Source organism: Bos indicus, chromosome 9 (assembly GCF_029378745.1).
Source record: "Bos indicus isolate NIAB-ARS_2022 breed Sahiwal x Tharparkar chromosome 9, NIAB-ARS_B.indTharparkar_mat_pri_1.0, whole genome shotgun sequence".
NCBI classification, from domain to species: domain Eukaryota; kingdom Metazoa; phylum Chordata; class Mammalia; order Artiodactyla; family Bovidae; genus Bos; species Bos indicus.
Genome location: NC_091768.1, coordinates 17717738 through 17735221, shown reverse-complemented (window position 1 = coordinate 17735221; position 17484 = coordinate 17717738). Strand labels below are relative to the sequence as shown.

The following is a 17484-nucleotide window of genomic DNA, read 5'->3' as shown; positions in this document are numbered from 1 at the left end:
GTCTTGTTTATCCCAGATTTGGAGCTGGAAAAAAAGCCAACAACCTGGAAATGCCAATGGGCACAGACAAAATCAACAACAACAATAAAAGACTGCTCCCCCAGCCAAAGGATGGAAAAGGGGCATCCTAGCAAGATGGAAAGCTTTAAAAGATAATCTCCCTAAAGCTGCCAATACTGGAGGAAAAAACTGTGGCTTGGCCCACCAGGGGAGCAAAGGCCAGTGAGAAGCCTAAACTCTCCACCCACCCCAACTATAACCAGACCCCCCAACTTGCCAGCAGACGGCACACAGAGCAACAGGGACAAGGAGAGAGGACAGGCTGCCCTGAGGCCCGGAGACAGGATTCTGCGGGAGGACGAACACACTCAGGAGCTCCTGCAGAGTGTGCAGGCAGTGAACTCATGGGGAGACTTCATCAACAAGAGGAAAGGGAGACAGAGGCAGGGAACGAGGGAAGGCTTCTCTGTGAACCCATGCTCCATCTGGAAGGCCAGGGGGAACAGCAAGAGAGCAGAAGGCTCAGCAGGCCCTGCAGCACTGGGTCAGGGACAGAGCAGCAAGGCCTTGTACAACCGCACACAGCTCTGTCCGACCCAGGGAAGAGGGTTCAGGGTGGACTGGAGACGGGAGAGGCCAAGGAGGCTGGGCGGGCTTCCTACAGGTGCAGGGGATTCCAGCCCTTGTTAAGGTTCCTGACAGTGGTGAGGCGGGGATGGGGGCGATCAGAGGAGGGGGCTCAGAGGAATCCGGACTCTGACGGGAAGGGACGAGCATCAGAACCCCACCAGCCGGGGGCAGAAGACTGCAGGTGAAGCGGCAGACACCCTGGAATTCGGTCGGCTTCCTGACGTGAGGGTTCTAAGGACTGAGCATGGAGAGGGCACGGCCACGCATGAGCCTGTCACGAGGGCCAGTGTTCATGGCTCCCGGACTAGCTGTGTGGCCTCGGGCAAAACTCTCTGAGCCTCATTCTTCCGGTCTATCAAATGGAAATAAGAACGGCAACCATGACTATCTCACAGAGTTACCGTATGAATATATTATGAGGTAATACTTTGGCCACCTGATGCGAAAAACTCACTCATTCGAAGACAGCCTGATGCTGGGAAAGAGTGAAGGTGGGAGGAGAAGGGGACAACAGAGGATAAGATGGCTGGATGGAATCACCAGCTCGATGGACATGAGTTTGAGTAAACTCCAGGAGTTGGCAATGGACAGGGAAGCCTGGTGTACTGTGGTCCATGGGGTCGCAAAGAATCTGACACGACTGAGCAACTGAACTGAACTGAATGGATGTGAAAACACTATAAAAATGGTAAACACAGTGTGTATTTTTTTCTGTTTCTGTTGTATGAATCTGCCATAAACTTAGTGGCTTAAAAAACACAAATTTATTCCATTACAGTTCTGGGGGTCAAAAGTCTGAAGGGATCTCACTGGGCCAAAGTGAAGAGGCCAGCAGGCTTGCACTCCTTGCGGTGGTCAGTCCACACTTCCTTTTTCCAGCCTGCATTTCTTGGCCCATGGTCCCCTCTTTCATCTCCACAGGTCACTTCAATTCAGTCGCTCAGTCGTGTCCAAGTCTCTGGCACCCCATGGAGTGCAGCACGCCAGGCTTTTCTGTCCATCACCAACACCTAGACTCAAACTCATGTCTATCGAGTCGGTGATGCCATCCAACCGTCTCGTCCTCTGCTGTCCCCTTCTCTTCCTGCCTTCAATCTTTTCGAGCACCAGGGTCTTTTCTAATGAATCAGTTCTTCGCATCAGGTGTCCAAAGTATTGGCGTTGCAGCTTCAGCATCAGTCCTTCCAATGAATGTTCAGGACTGATTTCTCTTAGGATGGACTGGTTGGATCTCCTTGTGGTCCAAGGGACTCTCAAGAGTCTTCTCCAACACCACAGTTCAAAAGCATCAATTCTTTGGCGCTCAGCTTTCTTTATAGTCCAACTCTCACATCCATACATGACTACTAGAAAAACCATAGCCTTGACTAGATGGACCTTTGTTGGCAAAGTAATGTCTCTGCTTTTTAGTATGCTGTCTAGGTTGATCACAGTTTTTCTTCCAAGGAGTAAGTGTCTTTTAATTTCATGACTGCAGTCACCATCTGCAGTGATTTTGGAGCCCCAGAAAATAAAGTCTGTAACCATTTCCATTGTTTCCCCATCTATTTGTTATGAAGTGACAGGACCGGATGCCATGATCTTAGTTTTTTGAATGTTGAGTTTGAAACCAACTTTTTTATCTCCACAGCAAACAGCAAAGCATTTTCAAAATTCTATGGATTTAGATGCTGCCTCTCCTGCCTCCCTCCTTCACTAACAAGGACTCTTGTGACTACTGGGCCCACATGGGTAATCCAGGTTAATCTCACACTAAGGTCAGCTGATAGCAACCTTAATCCCCCAGCCCCACCCTCACTGTCATATAAGATATATGACATCAATATAACATATTCATAAACTCCATGGTTTAGGAGGCAGACATCTCTGGGGGACCATTATTCTGCTTACCACACACACAAAAGACTCTAATTTGATGTCTACTTATAGTCAATGTTTTATTTTTCAGTTTCATAAAGAATATGTCCAAGAGTTGTTTTATGGTTTAAAAAAATAAGGAATGTGTTTTCTAAGCAACTCATTATTAAGTCTCTAAGATTCAGCAACATATGCTCAATATCTAAAAAGCTAAATGATAACTATAGGTTTTGGTATTTAAATTCATACCATCATTCACTTTCCTAAATGAGAATTTAAAACAAAGACACTATTGAAAAATCTAAATACAATTGTAAGCATTGTAGTGTTAAACTTCCATGATGATATCCTGGCCTCTGAAGAAAGAGTGTACAACACTAGGATTAGTTTATGCCATTTCTAATCACAGAAATTAACACCTTTTGATGTCTAGAAATATAGGAAAGGTCAGGCTGTCAAACAAGGGCATTAAATAACTCAAAGGGAAATGGTCCTGACCCCAAGCAAGCACACAAGCGAATGAGGAAAGAGCCATACTGGAGCCTGTAAGTAGAGGACAGCTCAACCCAAGTTAAGTCAAGACTGCTTCCCAGGACCCCGAGAGCAAGAGCAGTGCAGACCTCTGTAGGTGACCTGGTTTCACGCCGGATATCTTTGATCCCTGTCAAATGGCAGTGTAGATTATACCTGCAAGTCCCACGACTGGTTATCCTAAAAATACAGGACAGATATGAAACTACGACAATAATTCCTTACAAAAATGCTATTAAATAAACCTAATGCAAAGTTACATTAAAAAAAGCACAAAAATAAATCAGATTTATCCAAATCTAAAAAAAGTCATGAATCAAATATCTTACCTTACATTTATTAATAAATTTTAACCAAGCTACTATCAGGGAATTATTCCAAACAATCTCCAAGATACCTCATTCCAGTCTCCTCTTTCTTGAACATATATATGTATATATATTGTGCACATATATATATATACACACACACACAATCCTGATATAACTAATATTCACCATGATGCCTCAAAATTCTGAAACATAATAAGTTCTTACTAATATTATTAAAGAAAAAACTAAGTTTCAAAGCCAAGTTCTTACTGATATCATTCAAGAAACACTAAGTTGTGGTCAGAAAAATTTTACCATTGAATGTACTGAAAACATGTTGCTGAATATTTTATTTATAACCTGGCTCTACATGAATTATAAATACATGAATTCCTTAGTCAGAATATTAAAGTATTCATACCACACCCTCTCCTATACATCACACAAAAATAGGTTTAATAAAATCAATATTACAAATCATGATTTTTAAGAAATATAATTAATTAAGCACTTCCAAACTATGGAAACAGGTTTTTTCCAAAGTATCTTCTTTCTCTGAACTATGGTATTTTGTTTTAATAAATCAAGAATAGTATCATAAAAATTACAATGAAAGGAGCCATCCTGTATTTCATTTCAGAATATATTCTTTTTTGAGATTCTGTTTATTAGTCAAAGAAACCTAAAAAAATACATAAAAGCATTTATAAAGAGTAATTGTTAGTCAATTTTCCTACTAAAGAAGCCTTATGAACATATCTGGAAGAAGATGACAATGGTAATAATGATGATAATGGTAGCAACAATTACAAAAGTTTGAATGACTTAATCTAAAGTGCTTTTGCTGGGGAGAAAAAAAAATCCTCAGAGATAATGTCATTAAAACTTATTTATGAACCATCATCCTAATTGTGAATGCAGTGAGCAATTTTATGATCCTACTTTCTCTAAATGGCAACAATTACCTTTCCAAGTAAAGTAGAGGCATTTACAAGTAGAGGACAGTGCAACCCAAGTTAACTCCCCGGATAGACACAAGACTAAGATAACAATGACATATTGGCTAAACAACAAAACCATGCATTCACCCATTCTTCAAGGACGTGTGTCATGATAAATGGTATAAAAACACAGAGACCAAACTATACCATGATAAGCTTCCTCTATACATACAGTTCCCAAAACTACTCCTGTGTGGGCCGATCCTTAAGAGAAAAACTAGGCTGAAAAAATATTTGCATCATCTGGTAACTGATAAGGAATATGAATGCCAGTATCTGGAAGAGTCCAAGTCACATAAAACCTGTTTAAAGTAGTATTAAAAGAACAAAGCAAAAAGATACAAAAAACAAATTAAGGAATATTAAGTATCTGAGGTATTTATCCATAACTAAGAAACAAATTATTCATCACAGATATATACCATGAATAATCTGATACTTAGTTTCTGACTGACCATATGAGGTAGAAAAAGAAATTTCCACTTCCCAGACAGAACAGTTCAGTTCAGTTCAGTTCAGTCGCGCAGTCGTGTCCAACTCTTTGCGACCCCATGAATTGCAGCACGCCAGGCCTCCCTGTCCATCACCATCTCCAGGAGTTCACTCAAACTCATGTCCAACGAGTCGGTGATGCCATCCAGCCATCTCATCCTCTATTGTCCCCTTCACCTCCTGCGCCCAATCCCTCCCAGCATCAGTCTTTTCCAATGAGTCAACTCTTCACATGAGGTGGCCAAAGTATTGGAGTTTCAGCTTTAGCACCAGTCCTTCCAGTGCAGTACCTTTCAAAATGTCAAAAGCTAAATTGTAAAGTTTTCTATAATATTGATCAAATTAACACCTTAATAGAGAGGAAAAGAACAGATGGATGTGCAACAAACTGGATTATGAGTTCAACTATGTCAGAGTTTGGAAAATTCAGGTAAAGTGCTATGTTGTACAAAAACCCTGAGCATTAGATGGTGACAAGGGAACAAACACGGGACAGAGAGCTGTCAACAAAAACAAGGTCCAACAACCCTGTGAGCCTTTTACCCAGTTAAATATCATAAATAAGTCAGATGGACCTCTTGGTCTCCTCTTTGATATTTTTAGTAGTCAACTATAAAGGATTAAAATGTGAAGGCATTTACAAACAAAGGACCAGATATTGAGGAAGATAGCAAAGTTATGCAAAAAAGAAGCTCTCTATTATGTCTCAAGAGCCAAGCAACAAAACAATTTCAGGTTACCTGAAATGTTACTTGCAATAAAAGAATCCCTGAGTCAACCTTTGAAACCCATTTAAAATAAACAAGGGAAGCAAATATATATATATATATATATATATATATATATATATATATATATATATAATAAAGCCATACTATTACTAGGAAGCATCACTATGAACAAAGCTGGTGGAGGTGATGGAATTCCAGTTGAGCTATTTCAAATCCTAAAAGATGATGCTGTTAAAGTGCCGCACTCAATATGCCAGAAAATTTGGAAAACTCAGCTGTGGCCACAGGACTGGAAAAGGTCAGTTTTCATTTCAATCCCAAAGAAAGGCAATGGCAAAGAATGCTCAAACTACTGCACAATTGCACTCATCACACACACTAGTAAACTAATGCTCAAAATTCTACAAGCCAGGCTTCAACAGTACATGAACCATGAACTTCCAGATGTTCAAGCTGGATTTAGAAAAGCAGAGGAATCAGAGATCAAATTGCCAACATCCACTGGATTATCGCAAAAGCAAGAGAGTTCCAGAAAAACATCTACTCTGCTTTATTGATGACACCAAAGTTTTTGACTGTGTGGATCACAACAAACTATGGAAAATTCTTAAAGAGATGGGAATACCAGACCACATGACTTGCCTCCTGAGAAATATGTATGCAGGTCCAGAAGCAACAGTTGTAACTGGACATGGAACAACAGACTGGTTTCAAATAGGAAAAGGAGTATGTCAAGGCTGTATACTGTCACCCTGCTTATTTAACTTATATACAGAATACATCATGAGAAACGCTGGGCTGGAGGAAGCACAAGCTGGAATAAAGACTGTCAGGAGAATTATCAATAACCTCAGATATGCAGATGACACCACCCTTATGGCAGAAACTGTAGAAGAACTAAAGAGCCTCTTAATGAAAGTCAAAGAGGAGAGTGAAAAAGTTGGCTTAAACTCAACATTCAGAAAACAAAGATCATACCATCCGGTCCTATCACTTCATGGCAAATAGATGGGGAAACAGTGGCTGACTGTATTTTGGGGGGCTCCAAAATCACTGAAGATGGTGACTGCAGCCATGAAATTAAAAGACACCTGCTCCACAGAAGGAAAGCTATGACCAACCTAGACAGTGTACTAAAAAGCAGAGACATACAGTCATGTATGGATGTGAGAGTTGGAATATAAAGAAAGCTGAGTGCCAAAGAATTGATGTTTCTGAACTGTGGTGTTGGAGAAGACTCTTGAGAGTCCCTTGGGCTGCAAGGAGATCCAACCAGTCCATCCTAAAGGAGATCAGTCCTGGGTATTCTTTGGAAGGACTGATGTTGAAGCTGAAACTCCCAATTCTTTGGCCACCTGACGTGCAGAACTGACTCACTGGAAAAGACCCTGATGCTGGGAAAGATAGAAGGTGGGAAAAGAAGGGGACGACAGAGGATAAGATGGCTGGATGGCATCACTGACTCGATGGACATGAGTTTGAGCAAGCTCCAGGAGTTGGTGAAGCCTGGCGTGCTGCAGTCCATGGGGTCGCGAAGCGTCAGACACAACTGGGCAACAGAATGACAAAAACAAAGTGGAGAAGCACAAGCTTAAAGCACAGGCACCTACACAGAGAAAAAAGCCATTACATCAGAAGCTAAAGCTGGATGTTGAGGTAAAGTCAGAGCTGCAGATGGCTACAAAGCAATGTCCAACTGGAGACTCTGGGTCATGAGGCCAAGTGACCGCAACAGGCACTACCCACTTGGTGTGCTCACCCAAATCACTGACATGGTATTTCATACATAAAAGAAATGAACTACTTACCCGATTGATATGGTTGTTCCTTAAAATAACCTGAAGCAGGGTCTTCTCAAACTCTTCCAACTTTGTGGAACACTTTCTAAGAATATGATCAGATAAGTTACAATGACCAATCAGTCTAGCTAATGTATCAATAGCTTCTATCCAAAAGCTTGAACAAGGAAGTTTGGGTGCTCGGTAAAAAGCAATCAAGCCATCCAGCAACTGAAAAACAGAATCCGATATTGTGGAAGAGGCATTTTCAAAGTGGCTTAAGTCTGTTTTCATATACTCTGACTCAGTCAAGTTCTTCAGTCCAAGCAGATGTTGCAAGAACTGCATGTGAGAAGTCAGAGGCTCTTCTGGGGGAGCACAAGGTCTACTCCCAATGGGCAGCGATGAGAAGGGGGTGGGGATCTGGCTCTCCCCAAAGCACTGGGGCGTCTCTGAGGGCGTCTGCTGCTCACTTGATAAATAACACCCAGAATCTTCCAGCAGAGTTGGTGTATTTTCAGAACTTTTAGGTTCCTGAGCCTGCAACTGGGAAGATGGATCTCCTGAAACGGAAGAGAATATAAGTGTTATCTTTTTGTGGCTAACATTTCTTCAAACTAGAGACTGCCTTTTCTAACTCAGAACACTAAACGAAGCATGAAATACATTCTTAGACATCTGAGAAGCAGTAGTGTAAAAATTACATGGAGGAGAAATGTGAATGAAATTGCTTGGATTGACTATAGAAAAGTTGTATATCTGGGAGAAAGCACGGGTGATTAACCCCGCATATTGTCAGGTCGCTATCTTTCATCAAGGCCATGCCTGAAAGACACAGAAGAGAGCCCACAAAACCGGACAGAAGTCACCATCTAGTACAGATTCCAACAGGTACCTGCAAAATAACACGTATATCTACGAAAATAGGAAGACCACTGCACATCCCACCCAGGTTAGGTCAGTGCCTCCTGGAAGAGGTAACAGAACTAATTTATAAGACATAAGCAGGAGTTCCAAGTTAAAAGTTCGAGGAACAGGGGGAAGAGCAGAGAATTTCACTGACCAAAGGGTCAGTGAAATGCACAGACTTAAAAAGGCAAAGCAAATCACTGTACTTTTAAGAACCCACCAGTAGTTTCATGTTCCTTTTACAGAAAATATAAGGCAAGAGATTAAATCAGACATATACATAGAGCCCAAACCACAAAAAAATCTTAAAAGAGATAGTAAGAACTTCAGAATTCATACATTCTGTATAATTGTATTTAAAATTGTATTAATGTGTATTAATATGTAGAGTGAGTGCAATTTGGAGAAATTATGTATATATGCACACATAGACTTTAGTTTTTTGGGCTCCAAAATCACTGCAGATGGTGACTGCAGCCATGAAATTAAAAGACACTTACTCCTTGGAAGGAAAGTTATGACCAACCTAGATAGCATATTGAAAAGCAGAGACACTACTTTGCCAACAAAGGTCCGTCTAGTCAAGGCTATGGTTTTTCCAATAGTCATGTATGGATGCGAGAGTTGGACTGTGAAGAAAGCTGAGTGTCGAAAAATTGATGCTTTTGAACTGTGGTGTTGGAGAAGACTCTTGAGAGTCCCTTGGACTGCAAGGAGATCCAACCAGTCCATTCTGAAGGAGATCAGTCCTGGGTATTCTTTGGAAGGATTGATGCTGAAGCTCCAATACTTTGGCCACCTCATGCGAAGAGCTGACTCACTGGAAAAGACCCTGATGCTGGGAGGGATTGGGGGCAGGAGGAGAAGGGGACAATAGATGATGAGATGGCTGGATGGCATCACTGACTCAATGGACATGAGTTTGAGTAAACTCCAGGAGTTGGTGACGGACAGGGAGGCCTGGCGTGCTGTGAGTCATGGGGTCGCAAAGAGTCGGGCACGACTGAGCGACTGAACTGAAATGAGTTGAACTGAAACCTAATATAGAAAAAAAATAAACAACTTATATATATGCATGTATATTTGTTTATAATTATCCAAGTATATGTATCTATATCTGTGTTTATATATATTCACACATATATGTGAATGTGTATGAATATATATATATGTATGTGTATGTATGTGTGTATGTCATAGATCTTTGAAACTATATATATATATAAAACCACCATAATCAGCTGAGATATACTGCAGTTCAAAGCTTAACTTAGTAACTTCATGTAACTCTTTGGCAGAGATGTCATTATAAACACAAAAAGGTTGTTGTTTGTGAAATGATTATCAGGAAAAGTGGTGACTGCAGCCATGAAATTAGAAGACACTTGCTCCTTGGAAGGAAAGCTGTGACAAACCTGGACAGCATATTAAGAAGCAGAGACATCAGTTTGCCAACAAAGGTCCGTACAGTCAAAGGTATGGTTTTTGCATTAGTCATGTACGAGTGTGAAGAATTAAGAGCATAAAGAAGGGATGAGGACTGAAGACTTGATACATTTAAACTGTGGTGCTGAAGAAGGCTCTTGAAAGTCCCTTGGACTGCAAGGAGATCAAAGCAGTCAATCCTAAGGGAAATCAGTCCTGAATATTCATTGGAAGGACTGATGCTGAAGCTGAAGCTCCAATACTTTGGCCACCTGATGAGAACTGACTCATTGGAAAAGACCCTGATGCTGGGAAAACCTGAAGGCAAAAGGTGAAGGGGGCAGCAGAGGATGAGATGGTTAGATAGCATAACCAACTCAATGGACATGAATGAGTCTGGCGTGCTACAGTCCATGCAGTGGCAAAGAGTCAGACACAACTGAGTGAGTGACCAACAACAAAAACATACCCACAATATTGAAATCACTGAACATCCTTCAGCACACTCATGTATCTATAAAACCATTTTCAGTAATACTGATGTCAGCAGCGGAAGCAGGAACGGGACAACAAACAGTGTGACTCAGGGAAGCAAAATGATCGTCTTTTCATATCACAGATCGTTCTATGGGTTCTGTGAAGAGCACATTGAAGGACTCAATCAGACACTGAAGATCAGTTCAAAGTGGCCTCTGTGATGTCAGGTGATGAATGAAATGAACCGAGAAGTTGCAGTGGAAAACTAGAAACGAAGGGACTGAGCAGGGAAAGAAGCACCAATGGAAGCCAGCTGATGGACCGGATGCAGAGGTCGGAGTGGACTAGGAATACACGCATCCTGTGCTTCTGACTTAGGCGCCTGGGTAGACGATGGTGCTACCAACTGAATAGTTCAAATACAGACAGGAAAGGGGCTTAGGAGAAACACTGAGAACTTGGAAGCAACCAGAGGAAATCTAGGCTGAGACATTCACCTAGAAATTAGCCACAGAAGCCAAAGGATGTGGAAAAGGTCTAGACTGCAAAGACACTTTAGGAGTCAGCAGTGTGCGGCGGGGGTGGTATTGGAAGGCATGGTTACAAAGCTCCAAGAGGGACCCTGAGGAATGTCAATCTGAGGGCTGAGTGGAGAGAACAGCCATCAAGGAGACAGAGAAGGGGCAATTGAAGAGGTACAGGAAGAAAAACAACAGTGTCATGAAAGCCAAGTGACGAGTTTCAAGGAGGAATTACATGCAGGTGGGAATAAAGTACTAATAAAACATCTGTCAGAATTACCAGTTAAAAAATCACCCACGATCACGTCCTGAGCAGTTTTCAGTCAGCTGGGGTGGTGAAGTGAACGGCAGAGTGAATGGGAAAGTCACAAACACAGGGAAGGGTGGCCAAGGCTCATGAGGACCTGGGCAGGAGAGCTTGACAGGGGAGCAGCTGCCAGTGAACATGGTAGGACATACTGGGAAAAAAAGAAACTCGAGCAATTATAGATTAAGATGGAAAAAAAAACAAACCCAATAAGCAAAAGCTACAGCTAGGACAGAAAATAAAACTGGCAGGTGGGGGCATAGCCAGTGAGCAGGTGAGAGATGGAGTCAAGGACCCACGGAAGGGCAATGTTTCCTGATGAAGAAGGACTTTTTTACCCCGAGGCTGAAGGAAGTAGGATGAGAATGCACAGGGATATAAAAAATAGCCCTAACACATAGGAAATTAAAGGAGACCTCACCCAACAATCATTTTTTTTTTTTTTTAGTTGGAAACAGGTGAACACTAGTTAAACGGGGCAGAAGAACAAATGGTAAGCAGCATTCTCTCCCTGCCCCACCACATACCTGAAATCTAAATCACTGCTCCTTCGTCCTTCAGTAAAATTTGAAGCTGATGAGGCTGAACCAGAGGAGAGTGCTTCAGTTCAGAGGGCATTCATTTAACAAGTGTCTACTGTGACCCCCACAAATGTGCGAAGATGAGACTGTGAATTATCACTACAAAATCTGTACTCCAAGTTAGGGAGGTGATGAGGCAAATTCACAAATGTGCTGGTACCCAGAATGGTGGACTGCCAGCAACAGTTTAACTGCATGCTGCTATCTCTGCGTTACAACCAGCAGATGGCATGGTCATTTTAAGCTGACAGACACTTTCGTTTTCTTATAAGCAAGGATAAAATAACCTCTCAAGACATCCATCTTACTCCTCACAAAAGTAGAGCACAGGGTACTATGGTAATTCTTCAGGTAGATTACATATTTCTTTCAGGGAACTCAAAATAGTTCTCTGCTAAGAAAGTGAACATAAGTTTAAATTTTTCATTAACCTACTCAATTTTCCATCAAAGTAAGCTAACTTCATGGGTGATGATTTCAGGAAGAGTTATAAAACGAATTCTCCCAACAAGTAAGTTGAGAGGCAAAAGCTGCTTTCTTGTTTCTGCTTCCCCATCCCTCCTCACTGGTAAGCCTCTGGGCAAGTCACAACCACACCATCTCATCTCCAGGTGCTCAAAAATGCAAATCTGAGGGCCACAGTTCTAACCATGCACGTGGTTCTCATGACAGGAATTGTTGTTGTTCAGTCACTAAGTAGTGTCCGACTCTTTGCGACCCCATGGACCGCAGCACACCAGGCTTCCCTGTCCTGCACCATCTCCCAGAGCTTGCTCAAACTCATGTCCATTGAGTCAGTGATGCCATCCAACCATCTCATCCTCTGTCATCCCCTTCTCCTCCTGCCCTCAATCATTCCCAGTACCAGGGTCTTTTCTAATGAGTCAGTTCTTGGCATCAGGTAGCCAAAGTATTGGAGCTTCAGCATCAGTCCTTTCAATGAATATTCAGGGTTGGCTTCCTTTAGGATGGACTGGTTGGATCTCCTTGCACAATTCGAAAGCATTGTGACAGGATTACACAAAACAGAACACCACTGTTTCTGCCGGTGTGTTTCTGTGCTTTCAGAAAAGTGACAAGGGCATATGCTGGAGAATCCCACCTGTGTGGACCCCACATAGGGAGCAGACTCTCAGTGTCCTACAGGGATGCCTGGCTCCAGGGGCGGATCACGCTGACGTGGGACACAGTGAGGCTCACAGTCTGAACCTCATGCTACCAAAGAGAAGAAGAGAATCTTTTATTCATATGTCACTTTACAAAGTGGTTTCAGGAACTAATTCAACTGATGTTCAGAGCAACCCTGGAAGGTTACGTGGCTATCCCAAATTTACCAATAAGGATGTAAGCACAGGCTGAACTTGAGGAAGAGGCTGGAGAAAAGCCACAGGAAGTACAAGGGAAACCAAGCCCTCCATCTCAACGCCTGCCAACCATGGCAGAGGTCTGTGTGTTTCCATACCAGATTCTGGACATTTCCACGACAGCATTCACCAACTTCTATATGTTTCCCACTTGTTCATGAGTTCCCAGATGGCAGTTCTGTCTCTGGTCATATTTGTGGCCCCCTACAGAGTAATGTTCTCATCTGCAGAAGACACCCTGTGCCTTCTTGCGTGTGCTCAGTCGCTCAGTCATGTGCAGCTCTGTGACCCCATGGACTGCAGCCCACCAGGCTCCTCTGCATACGGAATTTTCAGGCAAGAAATACTAGAGTGGGTTGCCATTTCCTACTCCAGGGGATCTTCCTGACTCAGGGATTGAACCCTCGTCTCTTGCATCTCCTGCACTGGCAGGAGGATTCTTTGCCACTGTGCCACCTGGAAAGCCCAGAAGACGCCTTATCAGGGGAAATGCTTAGTGGGACAACCTGCTGCTCACTGAGACAGATCTCCTCTGACCCTACAGTATTCACAGCGCACCATGATCTTACCTCAAACCACAACAATTATGTATGTACATAAGAAAGATCAGACAGAACAGATAGACAAAAAGTGTGTGGTTCTTCCAAAAATAACACATAATGTCTCAGAGTACTTGTTAACAAGAGCCAATAATTCACTTTTTATAATATTTACTACCTCTGATAACCAATTAATATATTCTCCCATTTGTCCTCAGTAATGAAACTTTTAAGAACACAAACGGTATCTGCATTGGAAACCAACAGTTTCATGATGGATATCCCTCATTGCCTAATAAGTAAAGTAAATAATAGTGGGCAAATGTTACTATTGTATATATCCTTATAAAACGGAAAAGAGAAAAGGGGGGAAAACTTTCCTACAGAGAATTAAACATTTTCAGTGATAATGAATATTAACAGGTTACAGTCTTGCAACAGTTATAAATAAGACTATTCATAGACAAGTTTTTTAAATGTCCATCCTTCTTTGGGTAACACAGAACATGAAAACCGAAAATACCCCTCTTTAAATGAATTTTCCGTAACCACAGATTCCACTCATTGGCTTATATGACTTTTCTCAACATAAATCTCAAAGCACGGCTAACAAAGCATTGTATCCAAAGGAAAGGAAAGGAAATGAAGCCATGCTCCTGAAACTTTCTGTAATTCTTTTTCCAGGAGTCATTAAGGTAAAGCAGAAATTAGAGATGCTTTTTTCTTAATTTCTTATTAGGCTGAAGGGACTGAGGACTGTAATCTCCCTCCAAGTCACTGGATATGATATAATTAACGTGTGTTATCAGATTTAAAACAGATAATAAACTACACACACATAAGCTGATCAATCACAGTCTAGTACACATGAAATACAAATAAACATTATCATTATTAAAAGTTATAGGTATTAAGAAATCTAAATCATGCTAAAGTGTGAAATCACATACAAAAATACATGAAATAAGATAGCAATTAAAACTACACATTTGCTTTAGAAAACATTCTGTAGTCTCTCCCGTACATTAGAGCCCACAGACTTGATATTCCACTTTACTGGGCCCTTGCCTCTTTCACTTCCTTGCAGTTGGTAATTTCCACTTTCACTCCGCTCACCATTTGAGAGTGGATCACAAGCACACTTAACAAACCATAGCCACTGCCCTCCTTGCACATGCCGGGCCCTAGAAACGACCACCCCCAAACAGGAAATACATTTTCTGCTGCCCCCAAAACAGTCACGTTCCACTTCAATTTTTCATGCCTTTCCTCATCCATTTCCACAGTTCCTACTTCATTTATAAAATCAGGCCAATGGAACCAGCGGCTTAAAATGCATCTTTCTGTTCATCCTACAAACACCATGAACTTTATATGTATAAAAACGAACAAGTCATCTTCACGCAGTGCACACACCGACATGCAGTGAGTATGTGCCCCACACGCTATCCATGTCAGCCGACAGCAGGACTGTCCCTCCAGTCACCAGGCCGCTGGAAAGGGAGCATCCTCACCCCATCGCTGCTCCATCCCCCACGCACACCGGAAGGCCATGTTATGCCAGGTCTATGTTCCGCGTGTGTGTAGTCAGGACGCTTCAAGGAAACAGGACCAACAGGACAGAGAGAGAGCGACAAAGAAATACATTTCTTACGTGGAACTGGCTTGTGCGAGTATGGAAGCTGAGCATTTCCAAGACCTCAAGTCAGCAAGGAGACCCAAGAGTGTAGTTCCAGTCCAGCTATGAAGCCCCAGAATCAGGAGAGCTGACCGTGCGCATTCCCATCTGACATTCAGCAGGTTCCAGACCCAGGAGGGGCCAAGGTTCCAGTTCAGTGAGAGTTTAAAGGCCGGGGCACACTGACGTCCCAGCTTAGAACCAGTCAGGCAGGAGGGCTTCTCTCTTACTCGGCCTTTCTGTTCTCAGGGGGTGAGCACAGCAGATCAGTCCCGTCCACACCAGGGAGAGCACGTCGCTTAACTCCACCTACTGACTCAGACGTTAGTCTCGGTTACGAACACCCTGACAAATGCATCACAACCAAGTTTTGACCAAATGTCTAGGCACCCAGTGGCCCAGCCATGTTGACACATGAAATGAACCATCAAATCCGTGTCTTGAGTTTTCTCCAGTTCCTTCCACCAGCACCAGCCCCTGTGCCGATTCATACCCTATACTGCCCTGATTGACCCGCCTGCCTCTGGTTAGTTTTGCCCTCCTCTAGGCTCCATCAGGAAAGTCAGTCTTCTAAAATGCTAGCTTGATCACAAGACGCTCGTCCTTAACACCGCCCCAGGGCTTCCCTTACCTGACATAACAATGTCCTCTCAGATCCTCAGCATGACCCACAAAACCACTCTGGCCACTTTCCCAGCCTCACTTTCATCCTCATTGTATTTACATGCAAGCAAATTTAAACCGGGAAATCCCATGGACAGAAGAGCCTAGTGGGCTACAGCCATGGGGTCGCAAAAGAGTCGGACACAGCTTAAGAGACTAAACAACAACAACAGATACTAAACCACTTACAGTTCACTGGAACACACCAAACTAATTCACACAACCATGAATTCGCACAAGGTGTTCTCACCGCTGCCTGGTATGTGCTTCTACTATAACCCAGAGAAGGACGGATTCTGAAAACCCTCCTCCAAAATCCTCTGGGAAGCCCTCACTGCTCTCCCCAGGGCCAGGAAATCACTCCCAGTCTGGGCATCTTTCACTTTGCTTCTATTACCACACTCATCAACCTGTTCTGAATTTATTACTGACTCAGTAACAGAAGCCAGAGATTCTTGAGGGTAGACACAGAGTTTCCTAATTCAGGTATTTCTGTCCACTGATGCCTGCCCTCCTACATACTGAGTCTGAATATTTGTTGAATACTGTTATTGTTCAGTCAGTCATGTCCAACTCTTTGTGATCCCATGGACTGCAGCACACCAGGCTTCCCTGTCCTTCACTATCTCAAGGAGTTTGCTCAAATTCATGTCCATTGAGTCAGTGATGCTGTATAACCATCTCATTCTCTGCTGCCCCCTTCTTTTTTTGCCTTCAATTTTTCTCAGCATCAGGGTCTTTTCCAAGGAGTCGGCTCTTCTCATCAGGTGGTCCAAGTATTGGAACTTCAGCTTCAGCATCACTTCTTCCAATGAATATCCAAAGTTGATTGTCTTTAGGATTCATTGGTTTGATCTCCTTGCTGTTCAAGGAACTCTCAGGAGTCTTCTCCAACACCACAGTTTGAAAGCATTAATTCTTTGGTGCTCAGCCTCCTTTATGGTCCAACTCTCACATCCATACATGACTACTGCAAAAACCATAGCTTTGACTATATGGACCTTTGTCGACAAAGTGGTGTCTCTGCTTTTGAATATGCTGTCTAGGTTTGTCAAAGCTTTCCTTCCAAGGAGCAAGCATATGTTAATTTCATTGCTGCAGTCAGTGTCTGCAGTGATTTTGGAGCCCAAGAAAATAAAATTTGTCACTGCTTCCACTGTTTCCCATATTTGCCATGATGGGACTGGATGCCAAGATCTTAGTTTTTTTTTTTTTTCATATTGAGTTTCAAGCCAGCTTTTTCATTCATCTCTTTTAGCCACATAAGAGGCTCTTTAGTTCCACTTCACTTTCTGCCATTAGAGTAGTGTCATCTGCATGTCTGAGAGTGTTGATATGTCTCCTAGCAATGTTGATTCCAGCTTGTGCTTCATCCAGCCTGGCATTTTGCATGAATGCATAGAAGTTAAATAAGCAGGGTGACAATATACATCCTTAACATACTCCTTTCCCAATTTTGAACCAGTCTGTTGTCCTATGTCTGATTCTAACTGTTGCTTCTTGACCTCCATACAGATTTCTCAGGAGATGAGTAAGGTGGTCTAGTACTCCCATCTGTGAGAATTTTCCAGTTTGTTGGGATCCACACAGTCAAAGGCTTTAGTGTACTCAATGAAGCAGAAGTAGATGTTTTTCTGAAACTTCCTTGCTTTCTCCATGATCCAACAAATGTCAGCAATTTGATCTCTT

At 42.5% G+C, this 17484-nt stretch overlaps 1 protein-coding gene across 1 annotated transcript in view; it reads right to left on the bottom strand.

The window, feature by feature from the left end:
- MEI4 (meiotic double-stranded break formation protein 4) overlaps positions 1-17484 on the bottom strand; it is a 261970-nt gene that overhangs the window by 165567 nt on the left and 78919 nt on the right. The window contains exon 3 of the mRNA XM_070795762.1: positions 7362-7894. Coding sequence (XP_070651863.1) covers positions 7362-7894 — 533 coding nt within the window. The remainder of the gene's footprint in view (positions 1-7361; positions 7895-17484) is intronic.